Source organism: Corythoichthys intestinalis, chromosome 2, assembly GCF_030265065.1.
Source record: "Corythoichthys intestinalis isolate RoL2023-P3 chromosome 2, ASM3026506v1, whole genome shotgun sequence".
In the NCBI taxonomy this organism is placed as follows: domain Eukaryota; kingdom Metazoa; phylum Chordata; class Actinopteri; order Syngnathiformes; family Syngnathidae; genus Corythoichthys; species Corythoichthys intestinalis.
Window position 1 is genome coordinate 65,909,595 of NC_080396.1, and position 25,088 is coordinate 65,934,682.

Consider the following 25,088-nt stretch of genomic DNA (forward strand, 5'->3'; position numbering starts at 1 on the left):
ACTGTGATTTATAGTCTGAAAAATACGGTACATGATGTGCCTTAATTGAAGGTAGCCTTTATTTCATGTCAAAGTGGTTTACTATATGCGTAGGTTGTGGATTCAAAGATGCTCCGATTAAACTGGGTGTTCCGTAAGTATGTTGAGCAATTTTGCAACCTTTCACAATCAAACCTTATGTGAATGTTGTTTCCCAATTTGAAAATTTACTCTCATATCAATAAAAGTAAGTGAAATTTACACCTGGTCCAAAACTTTCTTACACACACTGCGTTTCTTTAAAATTGCCACTCATTCCCATGTTAGCATTCCCTTCTCTAAAAGCTGCTTACGTATTGAGACATACTGATTAAAGGCTCATGTATTACCTCCCAAACATGCATTCGCGGCCCAAAATCATCAACGTCATTTTGTGTACTTTGCGTTCCAGTTCAACAGGTTTGTAAAGCTATAGTTTTATTATCACTTGTCACCAACAGCATTAACGGCGCCACTACAACCTTTTGAAAGGTTTGTTTTCCCTTCGTGGAGAAACAAGTCGAACTGATCTTGTAAAATTTGACTTTTTTTTCACAACAGAAAAAAACCCCATTTATTTTACATTAAATAATCTGGGATGATATCCCATGCAAAGTTCTATAGTTAAAGCTATGGTTTTGCCATATAGGGATTTAACTTATATTTGTTTAGTGACAAACATTTGAAAGAAATTGCAACATGACATGAGGCTGGAGAGGTGCGGCTGCAGAAAGGGGAAGGCATTGAGCTTATTGCCTGCAGGTCACAGTCTTTGCAGCACTAGTAATGAAATACGATAAGAAAAGTGATCTGGGGCTACAGTATATTTTGGGATGAGCAAAATCCAGGGACTATAAAAAAACACTGTTTTTGAGGAAACTAGCAAAGGTTTTGAGAGCACTGTGGACGGACAAGTCAAGCAGACAAGCCTTTAAAAATTTTTCAAACAAATAACTTAAAATATGAACAATTTAATTAGTAACACTGGCAATGGTAAATCTAGTTTATTACTCACTAAACTCAAGTTTATAAATAAAGTTTATTTCACAATATGTTTTTCACAACAACTACAGCACAGGACACATAACACAAAACAAAACAAAAATGCAGAGATTTAATGCAGGCACTACCGTTGTTTTAATTAAACTTTTCAAAGCATTTTGACAGTGAGAGAGTAGAACTATTCAAGTTTTGAAATTCTGCAAAGAACTACCATATTTTTCGCACTATAAGGCGCACCTGACTATAAGCCGCCACCCACCAAATTTGACATGAAAACGGTATTTGTTCATAGATAAGCCGCACTGGACTATAAGCCACAGCTATCCTTATTGTATTATGGGATATTTATACCAAAAGATATTAACCGGTAACACTTTATTTGACAGTGGCATCATAAGACCAATTTAAACACCATTAATTATTGCTTCAAGAAGCTTCATTTGGCCATCACTGCTCTCTTGGAAGTGACAATCAACCTCTGCTACCTTCTGCTGTCAACACCGCTGTCATCCAACATGCCCCCTAGCATGCATTGAAGCGCTACAGATGTAAATAATAATCAAAATTCAATGTTTTGTGTTTTTATTAATATTTATATCCCAGATATTATAATTAGTTCTTCGGTTACTTCTGTAGTTGTTTCATTAACTGCTAGTTATGGAATTTGGTCACACTTTATTTGACAGTGTTACCATAAGACTGTCATAAGAGTAGACCATTAAATTTGTAACAAGGAATGCTTATGACGGACATCATTTTGTGTCATCCGGGAAATTATCTCACTTTTGAATGGATGTAAAAGATTCAAGCTTGACATAAATGGAGTTAGTGACATAATTTGCTGGATGACACTTAGTGACATCCGCATTCATTAATGCCCATGATAGTGTCATGTCATAATTATGACGGTCTTACGGCAGTCTTATGCAGCCGCTGTGAAATAATGTGTTACCTATTAACCCAAATAAATATAAAAATAAACCGCACTGGTCTATAAGCCACAGGATTCAAAATTAGGGAAAAAAGTAGAGGCTTATAGTCCGAAAATTACGGTAAACCAATTTCCATAAACCATTGATAAATCCTCATATTTGAGCCAAGATTGTAGTGCGTGGCGGGTGTTATGAATGAATTGTCTGGATATTAGTTTGATTTTTATTTAATTGGTTTTTCTAAGCGTGGAAGCTGAGCATGGTTGTTAATTTGTTATTCAGTTGTTGGAGGCTGGGGTGTGGGAGTGCTTCCTGAGTAAGGTGTCAGAAGAGTGAATCAGAGCGACTACGACTCTAATTACACATTCACAGTACACTATATGTCAGTACAGTTGAAAGCGGGGAATAAATGCAGTAAGGGGAGCGTTTCTTCCAAATAATATCAGTCAAGTACAAGTAAAAAAGTATTTGTTGAAAAAAAAAGCCACTAATAAGTAACATTGTGAGTAACTGCTTAGAATGTCAGATTTTTTTAATGACGGTATTCTTTTTTCCTTAGCACAACGTCATCTGTTATTATTATATTGTACTATAACCTATGACATGACCATATTAGGCCATAAAGATTAGACAAGAATCAACGAATTCAGACCACAACAACACCTGAAACATTACTCGTCCTTTAATCTTATAACAAGAGGTGGGTAGTAACGTGTTACATTTACTCCCTTACATTTACTTGAGTAACTTTTTGAGAAAAAATGTACTTCTTAGAGTAGTTTTACCATGCAATACTTTTTACTTTTACTTGAGTAGAATTGTGAAGTAGAAACAATACTCTTACTCTGCTACTTTAGGCTACACTAGAGTAGTTACATTTCTCCTCTTTATTCTACTGTACATACTGGGTGAGTGCCTAACCCTGACGCCTTCCTAGAGAGGTGTCCCATGTCCCACCGGCGGGAGGCCCCAGGGATGACCCAGGACACGCTGAAGAGACTATGTCTCTCGGCTGGCCTGGGAACGCCTTGGGATCCCGGCGGAAAGGCTGATTGAAGTGGCTGGGGAGAGGGAAGTCGGGGCTTCCCTGCTAAAGCTGCTGCCTCCAAGGCCAGACGCCGACTTTATTGTTGCCAGAGATGCCGGCAGTGGCTGTCTCAGTTTCACCAACGAGACGTTGCAACATCAACATAACCACATGACTCTATTATACCAGTCAAAGGTAACACTGTTTTTCTCCACTTGAGGGCAGTCATGCGTTTTCGACAGGTGATATTTCATAGTGTTGTTCTGGTCTGGATTCAATGATTTTTTTATCTTTTTGGCCTAATATGGTAATGTAATAGGTTATAGTAAAGTATAATAATAACAGTTCATATAGATAAAGTTGTGCTGAAAAAAAAAATATATGTATATGTATACCTTTTTTTTTTTTTCAATCTGACATTGTAAGCGGTTACTCACAATGTTACTCGTCACTTGATCATTCTTTTCAACAAATACTTTTTTACTTGTACTTGAGTAAATTTTTGGATGTCTACGTTTACTTTTACTTCAGTAATATTATTTAGAAGTAACGCTACTCTTACTTGAGTAAAATGTTTGGCTACTCGACCCACTTCTGCTTAAAACATTAGTAACCGTTTTACCTTATGCCTTAATGAGATAACAATGTCAACCATTAGTTTTTTGGGTACAACCAAAAAACTAATGGTTTGCTGATACAGTATTGTGAAACACTTTCGGAATTGTTTTTACGTGATGAAATTAGGTATAATTTTCTTGTGAAAAAAAAACACACAAAAAAACATCATTAGTAGAGAAAAAAAACATTGTTACCTTTGATTAGTACAATGGAGTGCGGGGTTATTATTGCAACGTCTCATTGGTGAAACTGAGGCAGCCTTTGTTGACATCGCTGGCAAAAATAAAGTCAATATGTAGAATAAAGAGGAAAAACGTAACGACTCTTGTGTAGCCCAAAATAGCGGAGTAAGAGTAGCTTTTCCTCTTCACAAATTTACTCAAATAAAAGTAAAAAGTATTGTGTTATAAAACTACTTTAAGAAGTACATTTTTCTCAAAAAGTTACTCACTCATTACTACCCACCTCTGCGTTAAAGTAAATATACTTTGAGGGGTTAGGGTTCAGTATTTGTGTGTTTGCGCGGCTGAATGTGATACATGTGTGATAAAGTCACCCGAGCTGTCCCCTGAATGGAGTATAGCTGAGACTAAATTTTTGAATAAAAGTACAGCTCAGTTAATATTTACAGTTCCACACTCAGTCAAACACTTTCTCAGATATGAAAAAAAATGAATAGAAATGTATGCCAAAAATACAACTCCCTATTAGTGTACATACCATTATCACAGTTTAAATGCTGCGCATGTCAAATAACACTCCTTTGTTAAAGCATTCATGTGGAGCAACTTGCTGCCTGTGGGCGCAGTGTGCTGCTTCCTATCAAGGCTAATAACAGCACAATAACATATGACATCAAGCAGGGAGGATCAGGATGATGACCATCTCCATACTTCTGCTGGTAGGCATGAATTGTTACTTTTGTAGTTAAATGAAGTATTTGCATTAGTAAAAAATTGAACTGTCGAAGTCGAATTTAGTTTAATCCTAGTGTATTTCTCAGAAATTTGCTCTCTCACACTTTTGCACCCCTTGTAAAAACACAGTGCCGATGCCGAACTAGTTCAATCTTGAGGTAGTCTTGTGGCAATGAATGTTTTAATGCTTAAAGAACACAACTGAATTTAATTGAATGCAACTATGGAAATCTGATTGTTCTATTTACATGTGTCATAATCTAAAAATGTGCTTTCGAGAGGGTCCAATGCAGCCCTGCCTGTTCTACCTGTCAGGCATGCACAAATTCATTCATACAACAATAATCTTATTTTAGAATGCATGCATTTATTTTATACCTGTGTGTACATCCATCCATCCAACCATCCACTAGTCTCATAATATTGCTTAATTGATTACGTTGTCTCATGTGCAAATGTACAAGTAAAGAATATTTGAAGATATATCTTTTAATAAATAGGAACGGCGTATCTGTACATATCACTGTCTCTAAAGCAGCTGGCATTTGTTTGTAGGCTATGGTGTGACTCAGTCAATTGAGGTATTAAAGGTTTCCAATCTCAATTTCAAATAATTCCTAGATGATAAGAACATGTTTAATAAAATGTACCCACTGGAAATGGACCAATAGTCATCTGTAAATCGCACGTGTAAATAATAACTCTAAATAAAGTATAATATTATGAAACTGAACTTATTTTTATTCCCAACTATTTTGATTGCTCATAGCATTTTGGACAAGATTTGTACCATGATAATAAGTGAATATTTTCCAAATGGACTTTCCAAAAGAATTCTTGTTATTAAAATTGGCCATTACAGGTAGTCCATGGGTTACGAACGAGTTTCTAGACTGGCGACGTAACCCAAATTTCCGCGTAATCAAAATGAACTCTTTAAGTACCCCAAATACTCCCTAAAGGATACTGTACTTACCATTAATGCTGTGAGGTGTTACTGTTAAACCCTTTTCAGAAATACGCTGAACTCCCCGAAAATTAAAGTCCAGGGATTTAAACGTGTAGCCCTTACGCCTGAAAGCAATTTCTGGGGTCGACTGACACGGAGATGACACAGACATTAACCGGGTCGTGTCCTCCTATAATGTATGTATGAAAGCAGCCGGTTAATTCCCGTGTCACAACGCGAAAGTTGATGACATACATATCATGGTGGGGCGAACGTCATTTTCCCTTTCTTTGCAGTTAGACGAAAATCGATAAACAAACATCGCAATTATCAACATTGCAAACTGGAATGATAGCCAAATTAAACAGAAAACGTAACAAAATTAAATTGCTACTGGATCTTAAGCCAAGGATGAGACAATTCATAGTCCATCTTTGGAAATTTGTGGTTTATTTAGTTGCCAATGCCGACTAAAAATGACGTAATGTCCGGGTTATAAAATCCTGTCCCCGCACTCAACACACAGAGCGTTAAGTCGTCAACACAGGACAAGTCTGAAAGTGTCCTACCTGAGTAATTCATGGTACATCTCTCCATGTCTGAAAGCCATAACACAGGCAAATCCTGCATCACATCACATGGGAATTTAGCGGGATATAAGTCTGAAAGGGGCTTTACGCGACAAAAAAATAAATAAAACGACTGGAGAAAAAACGGCGGATGAGATTCTGGCGTTGTAAAGTTTAAATCACATAAGTGGGGTATGTCGAAACCCAGTACTACCTAACATTTATTGCAAACTTTTTTTAAAGACATGTACGTATCTCTTTATTACATAGCCAATTAGGGCTTCATTTTTATTTTTTTTTTTAACCAAAACCAGTGCTCTTACTGGTGGTGTCACAAGAAACTACTTTTTTGATTTATTCACCGAGCTGAAGTTGTTTTATGATCAAGTCTTATACTGTGTAGAATTTTGTGCGCGTGTGGTTTGATATCTGAAGTGTGAATTCAGTGGTTTACTTTACCTGAAACGTTTGGTCAAACGTCTTGTTTTTATTGTTTGCTTAGGTTATATACATAGTCATATCGACAACAGCCTTTCAGAGAGGACACAATATCCAACTTGCTAAGCAGGTAACAGAAACAATTTTGGAACCCTTCTGCACAAATAAGTTTTGTAATACAATATGAATTGGTAAATGTTTGTTTTTTTGCTTAATTTTGTTATCGACAGGAAATTTTGTTACGTTCCAAAAGGAGGTGGTCTTTGACTACGATTGAATTAGTTGAAGAGGATCCGGGTCCTTACCCGAAATTCATATCTCAGGTTAAAACAATACTGATAGACCAAAACAAAAAATGCTAGCCAACAGCTAATTTAGATTATTTTTATTGTTATGATTTTTTTTTTAGATATTCAACGACAAGTCAAATCAATACCTTAATCACAAATATGTATTAAGAGGAATGGGCTTTGATGAGGAGCCAATCGGCATCTTCTCTCTTGATGAACGAAGCGGGAAGATCTACGCCCATAAAGCCATCGACAGAGAGAAGCACAGTTTCTTTCATGTGAGCTCAAATTGCATTGTAAATTTGCCTCCGCCTTTACAAGTATGACGCTTCCTGCATTCATCCACAGATCAAGTTTGACATTTTGGACGTACAAACGGGTGGAGCTATAGACAGAGAATTAGCATTTGATATTGAAATTAAAGACATCAATGACAATGCGCCAAGATTTGTCCACCCACAAATGAACGCTGAAGTCAGAGAGGACACAGAAGAGGGTGAGTTTTTGCTTCTAAGTACACTAAAGATTAATTATATAATATGTATGTATATGTAGTGCTTTATATTAGATTTTGTGTGTGTCACCCTTAAAATCACACATCAAGGCTACTTGCCAGTTAGGATAGAGGTCATTGACCCTGATCAACGGAACACCCCAAATTCTACAGTGACTCTGAGTGTGATATCACAGTCGCCACAAGAGCCAAAAATTGACTTAGACCAGATTGACGTACAAATGGCTCAGCTTACTTTTAAAGGGTGTTTCAACTACGACGTAAGTGCATTTAAAGACACTCACAAACAGTGATTCAGTCCAAGCAATCTCATCTAATAAGGTCTCTATATTCATGTTTCAGAAAGTTAAAAAATATGAAATAATACTTCAAGCGAAAGATCATGGAAACCCATCTCTGTCATCCACTGCTGTTGTCACTCTCAACATCATTGACACCAACAGTCATCCACCAACATTCAAAGCGAGGAAAGTAAGGATGTTTGTTAACACTGCTATTGATTAAGACTATAATAGACTCTAAGGATGAAAATGTTTCTCTGTTTCAGTATCATAGTGAAGTTCCAGAAATGGTTTTAAAGGAAAATGTTTTAAGACTTGAGGTAGAAGACAAGGACACTCCCAAAACACCTGGGTGGCGGGCCAAGTACTTCATCATCAGTGGAAATGAGGAAAACAATTACAAAATTGAAACTGACCCTGATACTAATGAGGGTATTCTGAGTGTTATCAAGGTATTTTCCTTCTCCCCAGACCTCACAATTATTCAGTCATCATTGGCTGCAACCTGAATGTCTTTGTATGTGTGTCATCAAGGGGAAGGATTTTGAGAAAACAGAAATTGCAAACCTGCAAATTGGAGTAGAGAATGAAGAGCCCTTATTTGTATGTAATGATGCAGCATCCTCCCGCAATGGCTTGTCCTCCCCTGATTCAATTAATGTCACAGTCAAAGTAATAGATGTCAATGACCCACCTCAGTTTGAGAAAGAGTCAGTTGAAATCTATGAGAAGGAAGAGGAAGAACCAGGAAAGTTGCTGTACACTCCAAAGGTTCATGATGTTGATTCAGATGTATCCAAAATTAGGTTGGTGTTTACCTTTATCATTCATTTTGCGAAAAACTAGGCATTTGAATGCTCATCCATAGACTTCATATTGTACTGTATTGACGGGACACGGGGCCGATTCATAGGGGGCCTATCTCCGTCAAAGCTGACCGAGTGGAAACACAGACAAAGAGCTTTTTCGGTTGAAAATTCTTGTGAATAAATGCTTAAATCCCTGAAATCTTTTTAGAAATGAACGTAAAACAGTCTCTATTCTTGGTCAAAAGCAAAAAAATGTGCAAGTAGCATTTATTTTACGTAACTATTGCGACCTACGAGGCTAGTCAGTAAGGAAATTAGCGGCTGCCAAATGTAAACAAAGAGCTTTTTCCGTAGAAAATTCTTGCGAATAAATGCTTAAATCCCTGAATTCTTTATAGAAATGGACGTAAAACAGTCTTGATTCTTGGTTAATTTCAATTCTGCCTCAATTATACAAAATCCTCGAAAAACTCTTCAATAACAGACTGGACAAATTCATGCCTACTCTACCATGTATTGATTGTGTATCCTTGGTTGAAGGGGACGGGACTTGATAAGCATCTGCTTCTCCCGTCAGCCCTTGTCTTTTCTTTGTTTTTTTCGGGTTAATCATATCACAAAGCCATCTTGTAACTGTCAATGATAATGATGATGATGACAATAAATAAATAAATAAAAGCAACAACACAATAAATAAATAAATAAAAGCAACAACAACAAAAACAACGTGCAGGTACCAATTATTTTGCGTAAATATTACGAGCTATTAGTCGGTACGGAAATTAGCGGCCGCCAAATGTAAACAAAGGCAAGGCAAGGCAAATTTATTTATATAGCACAATTCAACACAAGGCAATTCAAAGTGCTTTACATCACATGAAGACCATAAAAATCACATTTAAATCAACACAACGTAAAAACCAAGACAAATGATCACATCTAATCACAGAATAAAAATAAATAAATAAATAAAACAAAAATAAAAATAAAGCAAAAACTACTACTACTAATAATCATTGAAATCAGCAATGGAGATAAGCACAATAGGAATAGAAGGCAGGTAGGTTGAAATATATAGACAGTTATGGATATGCAGTGCCAAACAAAAGCGTTTTTAGCCCTGATTTAAAGGAGCTAACAGTTTGAGCATACTTCAGACGTTCGGGTAACTTGTTCCAGAGGTGAGGAGCATAATAACTAAATGCTGCCTCACCCTGCTTGGTTCTTGTTCTTGGAACATGCAGAAGACCCGTTCCAGACGACCTTAGGGGTCTAGATGTCTCATAGGAATCTAACAAGTCAAGCATGTATTTTGGTCCAAGGCCATTAAGTGTTTTGTAGACGAGCAGTAGTATTTTATAGTCTATCCTTTGACTCACTGGAAGCCAGTGTAGCGATTTCAAAACCGGTGTAATGTGGTCCAGCTTCCTTGTATTTGTGAGGACTCTGGCTGCAGCATTCTGTACTAGCTGCAGCTTCCTGACTGATTTTTTATCAAGACCTGTAAATATACCGTTGCAGTAGTCCAATCTGCTGAAAATGAATGCATGCATAAGTTTTTCCATGTCTTGTTGAGTCAGAAGCCCCTTAATTCTGGTTATATTTTTTAGGTGGTAATAAGCGGATTTAGTGACGGACTTTAGATGGCTATCAAATTTTAGGTCTGAGTCAATAATTACGCCAAGGTTTCTGACTTGATTTGTAGCTGTTAGTGACATTGTGCTAAGTTGGCTGCTTATCTTTGACCTTTCCTTTTTTGGCCCAAAAATGATCACCTCTGTCTTCTCTACATTTAACTGGAGAAAATTCTGGCACATCCATTCATTGATTTGACGAATGCATTTACTCAGGGAGACTAAGGGACTATAATCATGTGGGGACACAGAAATGTACAGTTGTGTGTCATCTGCATAGGTGTGATAGGAGATGTCATACTGTTCCATTATCTGAGCTAACGGAAGCATATAGATGTTAAATAAGAGTGGTCCAAGAATTGACCCTTAAGGGACTCCACACGTGAATTTGGTTCGTTCTGACTGATAGTTTCCAATTGACACAAAGAAATCTCTATCATGTAAATAGGATGTGAACCACTGAAGACTAGTGTCAGTAAGCCCTACCCACTGTTCCAATCTGCTGAGTAGTATGTTGTGATCAACCGTGTCAAATGCGGCGCTGAGATCCAATAGTAGCAGAACAGATGATTTGCCTGCATCGGTATTCCGACGAATATCATTTAGGACTTTGATAAGCACGGTCTCGGTGCTGTGTTGTGGCCGAAATCCAGACTGAAATGAGTTAAAATGATTGTTTTGCATCATAAAAGTCTGGATCTGTTCAAACACAACCCTTTCGATAATTTTCCCCAGGAATGTCAGATTTGATATTGGCCTGTAATTACTAATGGTTGAGGCATCCAGATTAGGTTTTTTTAGGAGAGGTTTTATTACTGCAGTTTTTAAAGTCTGAGGAAACTCTCCTGTTTGGAGGGAAGTATTTATAATCTGAAGTATGTCTGGGGCTATGCAATGAAAAACAGTTTTGAAAAAGTTTGAAGGAAGGATGTCAAGGCAGCATGTTGTGGGCTTTAATTTCGACACAATTTCTGTTAAAGTGGCATAGTCCAGGAGGCTAAACTGTCTAAGATTGACGTGGGGGACATTTTGGGAGGTGTTTAGTGTAACATTTGTTAATCCGGAGTTGCACACAGCCTGTCTAATCTTTAGTACTTTGTGTGTAAAGAATGCTGCGAAATTATTACAGGACACCTCAGATGCAAATTCCTGAGGTATTGATGCTTGTGGGTTTGTCAGTTTGTCAACAACAGAAAATAGTGTGCGAGTATTGTTGGTGTTTCTACTAATGATCTCTGAAAAATATGATTGTCTAGCATTTTTCAGTTCCTGGTTGTATTTGCGAAGACTCTCTTTGTAGATATCATAAAAAACTAGGAGTTTGTTTTTTCGCCATCTGCGTTCTGCTCGTCTACAAACTTGTTTTTGTTTTATAGCTAGTATGGCATTTCTCCAGGGTGACCTCTTCTTTCTTGACAAAGTTTTTGTCTTAATCGGGGCAATAGTGTCCATTACAGTCATCACACTGGAACTGAAACTATTTACAAGTTCTTCCACTGGAGCTATTGTGGAGGTTAATGATGAGGCATAGGCCTGTGTGAATAACGCACATGTGTTATCACTTATGTAACGCTTCCTAATCACCTCTGTTTCCCTTTTCAGAGGATGGACAGGGGTGGTCATTTTAAACATAATGCAGTAGTGATCAGACAGAGCAACATCATTCACTGTGACCTCAGAGATGTTAAGACCTTTGGATATTATTAAGTCCAGTATGTGCCCTCTGTTATGTGTTGGAACTGTGACATGCTGAGATAAACCAAATGTATCCAAAGTATACAAAGAGCTTTTTCCGTTTAAAATTCTTGCGAATAAATGCTTAAATCCCTGAATTCTTTGTAGATATGGAAATAAAACAGTCTCGATTCTTGGTTAAAAGCAAAAAAAAAAAACGTGCAGGTGGCATTTATTTCATGTAAATATTGCGAAATGTAATGCCAATGGTGGAGCGGCTGATTTCTCCCATTTATTTTTTTTCACAACGTTTCAAAAGGCATGCATGGTACAGAAAATATATTAATTACCTTGAATTCTCGAACAAATCACTCCTGAGACAATCCTTCCTGTTTGTATGCGGTACAGTTTGTAATTTTTCAACATAAATCCGGCATTGGTTTGCTGCATGTGTCGCTTCAACCGACTGCGAATAAATGAAACGGATTGTGGAATGGCCCCCTGCTTGAAGGCGTGGCGCACCGAAGGTCAAATCTGACCCATCAATCATTATGAAGTCTATGGCTCATCATCATTACTGATTTATTGTTTCACTGTTTTGTACAGCTGCAATTAAGGCTCAACACATTTCTATTTCTAGGTTTGTCTTGGTAGATGATCCAGCTGGATGGGTGACCATTGATAAAAAAACAGGACAAGTCACAACCACGAAGAAGATGGATAGAGAATCATCCTTCGTTCATGACGATGTTTATAAAATCCAAATTGCTGCAATAGATGATGGTATGGAGGAAATCCAAACTAATGTTAACTGGTCTTAGAAAACAAAACAGAAAGTCGTTGCTATTGACATTTGCTACTTTCGTTGCTGTGGCTACCAAGGTCAACCTCCAGGCACAAGTACAAGCAGTATCTTGGTTCACCTCCTGGATATCAATGATAACCAGCCCAAGCTAAACAATAACAGTGTCACCATGTGTGGAAACAAGGTGAAACTTTCCATAAAGGATCTTGACTTGCATCCTTACAGTGGACCCTTCACAATCTCACTAAAGAGTGATGATGCAACCCAACTAAAGCGATGGAAAGTGGACCCTGCCACGGGTAAACATATAAACTAATGAAGTTGGCACATTGTGTAAAATCTCAATATAATCTGAAGGAATATACTTTCCTGACTGTCTCAGGAAATTAGAATATTGTGTATTCTAATTTCCTGAGACAGTCCTGTATATATACACAGGACTGTCTCAAAAAATTAGAATATTGTGTATTCTAATTTTCTGAGACAGTCCAGTAGTTTCAAATAATCATGTATTATTATCAGGGGTCAAAGAGGCTAGAATTTCTTACCGGAACTCCCTGACATAAAGTTCACAACGGATCCAGACTATTTTTTGTTGTTGTTGTTTTTTTGAGGGGGTGGGTCAAAGCTCCTAAAACAAAAGAAATGCAAAGAAAACTGCTTTTGGCAGTCATACCTATAACACACAATGAAACACAACATGTTTTACACATGCTTACACATGCTGCCTTACATTTGCTGTAACAAGGCACACAAAAGAAACTGATGCTCATACAAATTTGTATTTTTTCAATGATGTGGAAACTAACAGTTTACAAAAACACCATACAGTAATCCCAATCTCCATCTCCTATTTTTTTTTAAAAATGTTATTTCCCCTCATTTTCCTCACATCTAGATGCGAAACCTCAATTTTAAATACTTAATAACTTAGGATGTACAGTACATTAAAATTGAAGATAATGTAAACGTTGACTTTAAGTATATAATGTATATATATATTTTTAAAAGGTAACATATTTTAACAAAAATAAGTACAAATGACTTCCGTTATGCACAGTGAAATGAATTATATTTTGATGATAACGCAAACTTGTAATTTTTTTCTATATTATAGCGAAATAGATAAGTAGCCTAACATGGGTAAATGAACAAAAACAAGTCCAAAGTGCATATTAACTATATTGTCAAATGTAACACATTTGAGACAAGCATTTCTGGACCTCATTGCAGATTTTTTTTTGTTTGTTTGTTTAAAACCTTATTGTGTTAAATCTCAATTTAGTTATATCTGTTTTACCATGACAACTGCAAATAATGCTTAATGTATCATTTATGATACAAATTAGAGAACGTATACATACAAATTACTTTTTTGAAAATGTTTAAAAAGCTTACCGTAATTATATTATGTTTAAGGACAACATCAAACATTCAAATTTAAATTTTTCTGCTCATTTTTTCTGGGGTCAGGCATAATAACTTGAAAGATGTTGTGAACCTCCCTATCAGAACAAATAAAATAAAATAAACCTCTACAACTCTTTCCTTTCTCTTAAAGATCTGATCAATTTTCTGTTGCATTGCCCTTTTCTTATCGCATTCATTCAACAAGCTTGTTTTTTTTTTTGGGTCCCAGAAATGTGCATTTGAACCAATCAGAGCTAACTATCCATGTTGATAACATATCAGTATGTCAGTCAATTGAACGGACAACTTGAGTCCAGGCAGGGTGGTTGGCTGAGCGCATGCGCACATCGATGTGACTCGACTGTCTCGTCAGACTCAACACATACACACGCTGGGGGAACTCCTCGAATAAATAAATATCGGTGGAAACGGATGACGCTACACAAGCACTTTAGTAGGCTTGTTGTTAACGCTTGTGTATGTAAATCTGACATTAGTAGATTGTATTCTTCCCGTGTGTGGGGCAGCCTGGCATTATTATTTTTTTTGACATGGAGGTTTTTACAGTTGCCCGAATTTTATACCAGAATGGCGTTCCGGACCGTTCCGGCCCACTTTCCCCCCTGATCATTGTTGTTATTTTTTCATTGCTGTTCTATTGCTGTGCTCCAGCTTATGCACAGACGTGACTGCTCCCTTTTGAACTCTCCTCCTCAAAACCGTGATAAGATGACATGGGAATTTATCGTTGCCAGCAAGTTCTTTTCCATCATGTGTGATTCCATGGTGGGGTCCAGGAGGCTGGGTTGAACTTGCTCTTTTGCATTCCGCGTTTTATTCAATATTGGTATTAATATTTTCTTTGTTGCTCTGGGATTGCGTGTCGTCATCCTCTGTTCATTTAAGTAAATTAAAAAACCTGCAAAAAGAAAACATCAACTCGACTTTACAAATCTGAGTAAACCAATTCAATTGAATATCATGTATATTTAATGCTATTTAGCGTTCAATGTCGAAAAGTATTTTCAAATCATTGTATTAATTTTTCGTTTGCTTTTTACACAATGTCACCACTTCAATGGAATTGCCATTCATGTATACGTATACGTCTTTTTAAAGCTGAAATTGTTCAATTTGACAAACCACTAAATAGTTTTCTTCACATCTTTCACCAGGTGAGGAAGTTGGGCTAGTTAGCTTGAAGACACTACCTTACGGCAAATACTCAGTGCCCCTCTTGATTAAGGACCAACAGGGCACAACAGGAGAGGATACTGCGGTCATAACTGTGTGTGATTGTGAAGGAGGAGAAGTGTGTCGCCATAAAAAGCCACTCTCAACAAGTCTGGGACCAAGTGCTATTGGACTTGTCTTTGCAGCTCTCCTTTTATTTTTGTGTGAGTATTATAATTATTTAATTGCTTCACTAAATTAATTATTAGAGGGAAATCAAGTGTCTGTTATTTCATTACTATTACGATTCACTTCTTTACTTGTTCATGATTAGTTTTACAGTCTGTACTTTGGAATCTTTCAACCTTTTTTTTTTCAAGCAAAAACAAAACAAAAACAAAAAAACCTTTGCATTTACAATATGATATTTTGGAGTGTTAACACTCCTGCAAAGCTCCCTCAATGAAGAAATCCCTGATCATAACACTGCATCCAGTCATACTGTATCTCTAAACCACTTAACACACCCATCCAGGGTTAGTTTGAGGGTCATCGGTAATGCCAAGTACAATGTTCTTAAAATACATGAAAATCAGACTGTTTATCATTTGTGTTTTCAGTAATCTTATTCGTCTCGATCTGTAAGTGTGAAAAACAGTTCAAGAACTTGTCTGAAGTACATGAAGATGTGGGTTATCAGACCTTAATCAAGTACAACCAAGAAGGAGGCGGCGCTGAATGCAAGGTGTGTTGGCTTTGCTCTGCATGCAGTCATTCAGGTCATGGTAAACTGAAATATTTGAATCGGGGAAACTGACTGGGCTCTTAGTTGAAGACTACAAGACATAAATGCCCGTCACTTCACACATGATACAAGATTAAAAGGAAGCATCTTCAGTTGTTCATTTTCATCTCAAAAATTTGAAAAATCATTTGAGGACAACAATGGCAAATTATTGACACAGGGTGCAGACTTCATAATGATATTGACGGGACACAAGGCCGATTAATAGGGAGCCTGACAGAGTGGAATCACAGACAAAGAGCTTTTTTCGTTGAAAGTTCTTGTGAATAAATGCTTAAATCCCTTAATTCCTTATAGATATGGACGTAAAACAGTCTTGATTCTTGGTTAATTTCAATTCTGCCTCAATTATCCAAAATCCTGGAAAAACCCTTCAATAACAGACTGGACAAATTCATAACAAAGCATCATTTGCTACATGATAGCCAGTATGGGTTTAGGAAAAAGCACTCCACAAGGCATTAACAGAGTCAGTAGAAATCTTGGGAAGAAAATTCATGTGAAGACAAAAAAAAAAAAAAAAAAAAAAAGCTGCTCATGTATCGCAATGTATAATGCCTACTCTACCATGTATTGATTGTGCGTCCTTGGTTGAAGGGGACCGGACTTGATAAGCATATGCTTTTCCCGTCAGCCCGTGTCTTTTCTTCATTTTTTTTTTCAGGTTAATCATATCACAAAGCCATCTTGAGTCTTGGTTAAAAGCAAAGAAAAAAAAACGTGCAGTTAGCATTTATTTTACTACGATGCTAGTCTGTCAGTCAATGTGGCGGCCGCCAAATGTAAACAGAGCTTTTCCAGTGAAAATTCTTGTGAATAAATGCTTAAATCCCTGCATTCTTTAAATATATGGAAGTAAAACAGTCTTGATTCTTGGTTAAAAGCAAAAAAAAAACAAAACAAAAAAAACGTGCAGGTCGCATTTATTTTACGTAAGTATGTCGAAATAGGATGCTAGTCTGTCAGTCAATGTGGCAGCCGCCATATGTAAACAGAGCTTTTTCGATGAAAATTCATGTGAATAAATGCTGAAATCCCTGAATTCCTAATAGATATGGACATAAAACAGTCTCGATTCATGGTTAAAAGCAAAAAAAAAAAAAAAAATCTGCAGTTGACATTTAATTTACGTAAATATGTCAAAGTATGATGCTAGTCTGTCTGTCAACGTATGATGCTAGTCTGTCAGTCAGTGTGGCAGCCCACATATGTAAACAGAGAGGTTCCGGTGAAAATTCTAGTGAAAAAATGCTGAAATCCCTGAATTCTTTATAGATATGGATGTAAAACAGTCTAGATTCTTGGTTAAAAGCAAAAAAACGCACAGGTAGCATTTATTTTACGTAAACATTCCAAAGTATAATGTCAATGCTGTAGTGGCTAATTCCTCCCATTGATGTTTTTCACAACGTTTCAAAATGCATGCATGGTACAAATAATATGATAATTACCTTGAATCCGCGAACAAATCACTCCTGAGACAATCCTTCCTGTTTGTATGCGGTACAGCTTTCATACTTTTTCAACATAAATCCGGCGTTAGATCGCTGCATGTGTCACTGCAACCGACTGCGAATAACTTAAGCGGATTGTGGGATGGCCCCCTACTTGAAGGCATGGCGCACTGAAGGTCGAATCTGAACCGTCAATATTATTATAAAGTCTATGCACAGGGATATGTACTCTAAACTGCCTATGAAAATAGAGGAAGGATGGACATACTGTATGTGACAATAACAGTAGAAATGTATTTTGTTTCTAATAGACTGCGCCAACTTTATTGCTGACGCCAAAGGGAACCATGGAGGTACTGTATTCTCTCAATTCTATTTCACAGCTTCTTCTCTATCTGGGTCATAGGTGAAGTTTGGCTTTTGTGGAAGAGGGGACAAAACATGTATATTGACCCCGAAATATATTGTATATATCTTGACCCTGTTAGTGTTCAATCCTCAGTTCAAGGGAAATTCAGACTTTTTTTTTTTTTTACATTAAGCTTAACCTTCAAGTTATCGGGGGTTTAATGAGTCAGTCGAGTTGATTTCAACAAATTTTGTGCAGTTTGTTAGTTATGTTATTTTCACGGCTCTGGAGTGGCTAAGCTAGCGCAAGTCCATGGTGCCTGCTTAGCATACCAATGAAAACAACATATGCACGCATGCAAAATGAGAGTGCCACTGCAATCCACTGAGTGGATGTGCAATCACACTTTATTCTAGTACGGCAAAAAAGTATGTACCCCGAGGTCAAATGCGCCACGCCCACAATTCGAGAAGTACTGATTTATAGGAAAGTCAATTACATGCAATGACATTTTTCTGCCATTTTTCCCAAACTACGATGTGGGCCTCAAAATCGTGAGATAGTCTTATTTAATTAGATTTTTTTTTTTTCAGTTTTGTGCTGCATAAAAAATTTAACTCAGCACCTTTAGTCATGGTAAATATAATCTAGATTCCTCCATTGCAAAACCATTCTTCACAGTTATCTAAGTTATATTTAACAAACAACAAACAAACAAACAAACAAAAAGATTAAATTGTTTACAGGAAAATAAATAATGTCATTACATTGCCACTGCTACCCTTTAGTCTGAATTATTTGTCATATTCATTTGCTCAACTAGACTTAAGTTTATATCCGAATAGTAGTCTTGTATCTATCTTGCTCTAACATCATCAGGGCTCCAGACTGCCCCCAAATGGGGTTATTTTGCAACTAAAATTCGAGCCAGTGCAAGTATTGTTTTCATCCACTCGCACATGCATGACCAAGATTTTTTTCTGTTGCCACAAACTCCTTCACGGTAAAATCGACTAGTTCGCTGTAATGTAAAGAGCTGGTTTGCCAAGGCAAAATACATCTGAAGAAAGAGGACTTCTAGGAAAGAGAGCGAGACTCACTAAACGGCCGCCCCGAGAAGCTCCGCCTGCCTCAGCCACATTTCCACACACGTCTTCCTGGTCGTCTCTGGTTGTGGTTTGCGTTTCAAGGAAATATATGCGGCGTCACACCATGTTCCTATTTTATATTTTCAAAATGTTGAGTGCGCAACGATTGTAACATCCTAAGTAACGATGCTAGAGTTTTTCATTTTCAAGATTTAGGAACCGCAACTCTGCGATTGCTTGTAGAAGCAGAGGGTGACCACACTCTCCCTCCCATGTGATATATTAAATTGCGTTCACGAAAGAAACAGGGCTCGTTTTAAAATATGTTGGGTGTTAGTCTGGAGCCCTGGTTATTCTCTAAAATTAAATAATATAAATGGACATTTTCTGTTATTTTTTACTACATGCTATATATAGATACTCATTTTTTCCATAAAACACATATTTCATATAGAATAAAAATGTAATGAATGAAATATGACTAAAGATAAAACAAAACAAATGAAATTCAGTCATTCGAAATATCCTGCAGTAAAACAACTTTAAAAATAAACAGTTTAGTGCTGCCATTGACACCAATTGACGTCCAATCCAATTGAAGTAGGAGAGTTAGCAAACTCATTTAAATTCACAGCAGTAGGCTGAAAAAAGCCATAAAATTGGAGGTCTATCAATCTTAATGGCAGTGAGAGTTCATATAAATTCTTTGACTCAGTGCTATCTAATACAATATATCATATATATTCATATTGCAAATCTCTGGCTCAACTGAATCAGAAACTGCATTTTTCACGCAGATATCTAAGAGGGCTCGTGTAATGAAAGACTTGAATAATTACAACTCTGGGATGATGGTGAGTCACAAGGCAATAAAATTTCTGGGTTGTGATAATAGTACATAATAATCCAAGCAGAATTACTGCGTGATAAGTAAATACGAATTTTAATGGATTTTTCCAACAGATTAACTCTGACATGGCATCATTGGGCCAGACTTATCATAGAGAGTCATTCTGGGGCAATAAGGAGCACACAGTGAGTATTCACAACCACATCTAAATTGTGCTATTACAGGTAATCTGTGTGAGTGTGTGTGTGTGTGTGTGTGTGTGTGGGGGGGGGGTCCCGGGGGGGTTCCCCAACATATACTGTACATTACATGGGCGTACGTTTGGTCTCAGCATTGGTAGGGACGATATAACAGCATAACCTGCATGTACTTTTTGCCGGAGATGGGACATTAATAAAACCAAACAGATTGTTGAACGGAGGTTAGGGCTACATTTCTCACAAATACGAACCTAATTAATTGATCGGCTAAATAATCCATGCAAAATAAATCTGTATTGACTTAAACTAACTTTCATGTGTATTGGTTCAGGTGATAGATACAACATATGGGAAGACAATCTAAATTACCTATATACACTGCTGGCCAAAAGTATTGGCACCCTTGCAATTCTGTCAGATTATGCTCAATTTCTCCCAGAAAATGATTGCAATTACAAATGCTTTGGTAGTAATATCTTTGTTTATTTATATTTCGCTTGCAATGAAAAAACACAAAAGAGAATGGGGAAAAAATTAAATCATTATCGTTTCACACAAAACTCCAAAAATATGCCGGACAAAAGTATTGGCACCCTTTGAAAAATAATGTGATGCTTCTCTAATTTGTGTAATTAACAGCACCTGTTACTTACCTGTGGCACATAACAGGTGGTGGCAATAACTAAATCACACTTGCAGCCAGTTAGGATTAAAGTTGACTCAACCTCTGTCCTGTGTCCTTGAGTGTACCACATTGAGCATGGAGAAAAGAAAGAAGACCAAAGAACTGTCTGAGGACTTGAGAAGCAAAATTGTGAGGAAACATGGGCTATCTCAAGGCTACAAGTCCATCTCCAAGTGTCATCAATAAGTGTAAAGCCCATGGCACTGTGGATAAACTCCCTGGATGTGGACACAAAGGAAAAATTGACGAGAAATTTTAAAGAAAGATTGTGCGGATGGTGGATAAAGAACCTCGACTAATATCCAAACAAGTTCAAGCTGTCCAGCAGTCCGAGGGTAAAACAGTGTCAACCCTTACTATCCATCGGCGTCTGAATGAGAAGGGACTCTATGATAGGATACCTAGGAATACCCCAATTCTGACGCAGAGACATAAAAAAGCCAGGCTGGGGTTTGCCAAAACTTACCTGAGAAAGCCAAAAATGTTTTGGAAGAAAGTTCTCTGGTTAGATGAGACAAAAGTAGAGCTTTTTGGGAAAAGGCATCAACATAGAGTTTACAGGGGAAAAACGAGGCCTTCAACGAAAGGAACACGGTCCCCACAGTCAAACATGACGGTAGTTCCCTGATGTTTTGGGATTGCTTTACTGCCTCTGGCACTGGACTACTTGACCGTGTGCATGGCATTATGAAGTCTGAAGACTAAAAACAATTTATGCAGCATAATGTAGGGCCCAGTGTGAGAAAGCTGGGTCTCGCTCAGAGGTGATGGGTCTTCCAGCAGGACAATGACCCAAAACACACTTCAAAAAACAATAGAAAAGTGGCCAGCAATGAGTCCAGAACTGAATCCCATAGAACACCTGCAGAGAGATCTGAAAATGGCAGTTTGGAGAAGGCACCCTTCAAATCTCAGAGACCTGGATCAATTGGCCAAAGAAAAATGCTCTAATAATCCAGCAGAGCATTGTATGAATCTCACTGCTGGATACCGGAAGTGGTTGTTTGCAGTTATTTTGTCTAAAGGATGTCCTACCAAGTATTAGGCTGAGGGTGCCAAAATTTTTGTCCGGCCAATTTTTGGAGTTTTGTGTAAAATTATAATGATTCATTATTTTTTTGCATTCTCTTTTGTGTTTTTTCATTGCAAGCAAAATAAATAAAGATATTAGTACCAAAACATTTGTAATTGCAATCATTTTCTGGGAAAAATTGAGCATTATTTGACAGAATTGGAGGGGTGTCAATACTTTTGGCCAGCAGTGTAACTGAAGTTATTACATCATGCAAATGAGGTTTTTTAAAAGTTGGTGGGGAGAATTTGAGGATCCTGAAAAGTTGATAGAGTTATGTCCCTACTTTCCCTATGCAAACCTACGCCCTTGCTACATTGAATACAACCCTATGTGTGTTGGGATTATTATTAGCCGAATTACTATTAATGGTCTTTATTTCAGGACTCTACATGGAACAAGAACACATACCAGGTAAGATCAAAAACAGATCTAAAAAGAGGCAAGAATAATTGATGATTTGAGTGTGTCTTTAGATGTGTTTGAGAATAGTAATAATTACTGCATGTAATCACATCATTATTTTTCTTTTTTTTTTTTTTTACTATTTTTTTTCCTTTTTTTACAATGAAAATACAATATTTCTATACATGATTTTTGATTGTATATAATTGTATGGATAGGGAGGCTCATTCAGGTCTCAACAGACAAACAACTGGTTGTTCAATCATAACATTTCGGATCACCTCAACAAGGTAAGAGATGTGTTTGCATCACATGTTTCAGATAAACCATACAAAGCAGGGCCACAGTAATTACCACAGTCAAAATGAGAGGAGTTAATTTTAATCTGTGCACCCACAGAGACTGAAAATGATTGACGGAAATGCTGCAAACCACCCAGAATACCAACCACATGAGTACGTCTACGAGGGAGATGAGAGCAGATGTCAGTCACTGGATCAACTGTCTTTTAGCAATTATGGAGAAAGTTTTCAGTTTTTGAATGATTTGGGACCCAAGTTTAAACCCTTTGCCAGGATTTGCAACCAGTTAATCCAGGAAAAAAGCATACAAATTTAACACTTGTATTCTGTTGTGGTCAAAATTGACCCATTTTTAAGTTTGGGTATGCAAAATCAATGGTAATTTTTACACAACCAAACCTGAGAATGGTCAATCTTGACACGAAAACAATATACTGGATTAAAGGTTTTGTATTTTCCAGTTGAACTAAATTACAGATCAAATTTAATTCACGCAAGGGTTGAAAAGGGTAGCACTGGCCAATTACTGTATTTTTAAGCTGGCAGCTTTGTCTTATTGGTTGATTGTATTAGTAAGTAGCACCGGTATTAAGAATGGAATATGATTTTTCCACTAACACTTGCCATATTTCGCCAAGATAACACCACATTAACCATAATTCCTCTGTAATGTCAATGAGTTGGTTTATTTATTTCATATTCCCTCAAATGAAAGCTTTAAAAAATGTTTTAATTAGCTAAACGTGCCTGAAAATATATTTTGCATTCGTATTTACAATATTTGTCTCAAATTGTATTGCATTCTCATGAGAACATTTTGGATTGCTTGTCTTTTATATGAGTTGGCGTACCTGTCACTTTGCATATTTTTTTGCTCAGGAGTTTAATTTGTCAGGAAAGTATTATTTTAAATTGCACATTTGTTGATGAAAACACATTTAATTTTGCAATTATATCAGTAATTACTCTGACAAAATAATCTACTGTATATTATGATAGCAATCAAGGTGTTGGTAAGAATAAATATCAGAGGTCTTTTATTGACTTTGTGAGCGTTGTTCAGTATTCAAAGGCACTTGCCACACCTGTCAGTGATGTGTGTTTGCTCAGTTAGTCATGAAGTATGAAACCTAACTTTTTATCAATGTTAAATCCTTCGGACAATTGCATGCAACAAGCGCAACCAAAGGATTATGATAGGTATTGCAGAACTGGGTGAGGTCCTGGAAGATGCACTGTTTCCATGATAAACATAGCCATAACAGAACCAGAAAAGGCTGAGTTGGGATTATTGTATCTCACTCTTATAACTACATTCATTCAGTGAACTTGATCTAAATCCTGAATATTAAAAAAATAACATCAATGGCTGTCTAAATATGTTGAAATAGTAAAGGGTTCGTGTCAAAGTTATGCTTGTGTCATGTCTGGCTACGTGCTGTAACACGAAAAATGTCTATTTCCTCAGATTTGTATGAACATAAGAGATGATAGGACTTTTTAAAAATTGTGACCAAACCTTAAAGACGATGAAAATGAACTCATTAACAATGATCGACACCTACTAGCTGTGGCTCCAGAGCTGCATTTCCTCCGAAAACTAAAAAGCACAGAATTAATCACCTGGTCTTTGCGCCATTCACACTTGTGGAAAGACTCGTGGGTGCAGCTTCCGAGTGGCACCGTGATGTTACATAGTTTGTGAATTCATGACTTGTGTGACTGTTATGTGAATAACTGTGTGCAAAAAGTGAGCAAGGCTTGCTTTGCGTCTAAAGCAGACATGTCCAATGTCCGGCCCGGGAGCCAAATGCGGCCCGTGGTCAAATTTCATCCGGCCCCCAGGCGCTGTCATAAAATCAATAACGTCTGGCCCGCACACAAACGTAATAAATTGGTCAGCAGTACTGCTACCAGCATATGAAGTAGCTTACACACTAAATGCTGCTCCTCATTTACCCATTAAAAGGCAGCAGCACTCTAAGCAACATTACCCCGTGTGTATCTTTACTCCCAATTTTCTAAAATGGCAACAATCAACAACAACAAAAAAGTTGACTGCGACAGCCGACCCTTCAAGGATAGGTGAAAATTGGACTATTTCTTTACTAAAATACGCAACAACTGTGTCTGCCTCATTTGCAAAGAGACAGTTCCTGTTTTCAAAGAGTTCGATGAGAGGCGATATTACCAAACAAGACACGCTGACATGTACAACATTACAGGGAAGATACGTAGCGAGAAATTGAAGCAACTTGAAGCTAGTTTAAAGGGTATTAAAACGTAAGGGGCTGTGAGATATCAATAGAGCCGTTATGTGGCAAGATAACAAATATTAATAAAGTCAACAAAAAATACATCGCATTCATGAGCAATTATCGAAAATAGACCGAAAATTACGAACATTTCCGAAAGTATTCCGGAAACAGCCGAATGGGGCGGAGACGTCAGAACAAGGAAACGAAAGGTCGGGGCAGGTGCAATCGTTGTTTATCGATGAGAGAGTTGCGTTCGTGTTTTATCAAAAAATCGCTAAAATGGTTCAAACCTGTCATGCTATGTGGTCTACAAATAGCCATTTGTCGCAATGTAAATGTGTATGTGATCAAACTGAAGGATGTGAACAATGTTGACCCTTACAAGCAAGCCGAAGACAAATGGAGTATAGATGTCGACGGGCTTCCACAATTACGCGAAATAGACATTCTGCTGTATTTATTGTTTGGTGTATGTTACTAAACTCATCAGCGATTCCGAAATTACAAATCGCTACAAAGCTACGAACCATTTTGCTGGGATGGGTGCAGGACCTGCACAT

General features: G+C 37.2%; 1 protein-coding gene across 1 annotated transcript; it reads left to right on the top strand.

The window, feature by feature from the left end:
• Positions 1-4,374: 4,374 nt before the first annotated feature.
• On the top strand, positions 4,375-23,858 carry LOC130930141 (cadherin-like protein 26). The gene is made up of 19 exons (XM_057857895.1): positions 4,375-4,498; positions 6,535-6,600; positions 6,701-6,793; positions 6,880-7,038; positions 7,109-7,256; positions 7,365-7,534; positions 7,617-7,745; positions 7,822-8,007; positions 8,090-8,361; positions 12,313-12,455; positions 12,555-12,776; positions 15,063-15,284; positions 15,681-15,805; positions 17,631-17,672; positions 19,554-19,610; positions 19,720-19,791; positions 21,948-21,977; positions 22,187-22,258; positions 22,368-23,858. The coding sequence occupies exons 1-19, from the start codon at positions 4,472-4,474 to the stop codon at positions 22,584-22,586; spliced, it is 2,454 nt and encodes an 817-aa protein (XP_057713878.1). The 5' UTR covers positions 4,375-4,471; the 3' UTR covers positions 22,587-23,858.
• The last annotated feature ends 1,230 nt before the right edge of the window (positions 23,859-25,088 follow it).

Coding starts and splice junctions, on each gene's coding strand:
- LOC130930141 (XM_057857895.1), top strand. CDS start 4,472: ATGATGACCATCTCCATACTTCTGCTG. Junction 4,499..6,534: donor CCATCTCCATACTTCTGCTG/GTAGGCATGAAT, acceptor TTGTTTGCTTAG/GTTATATACATAGTCATATC. Junction 19,792..21,947: donor GGGGCAATAAGGAGCACACA/GTGAGTATTCAC, acceptor TCTTTATTTCAG/GACTCTACATGGAACAAGAA.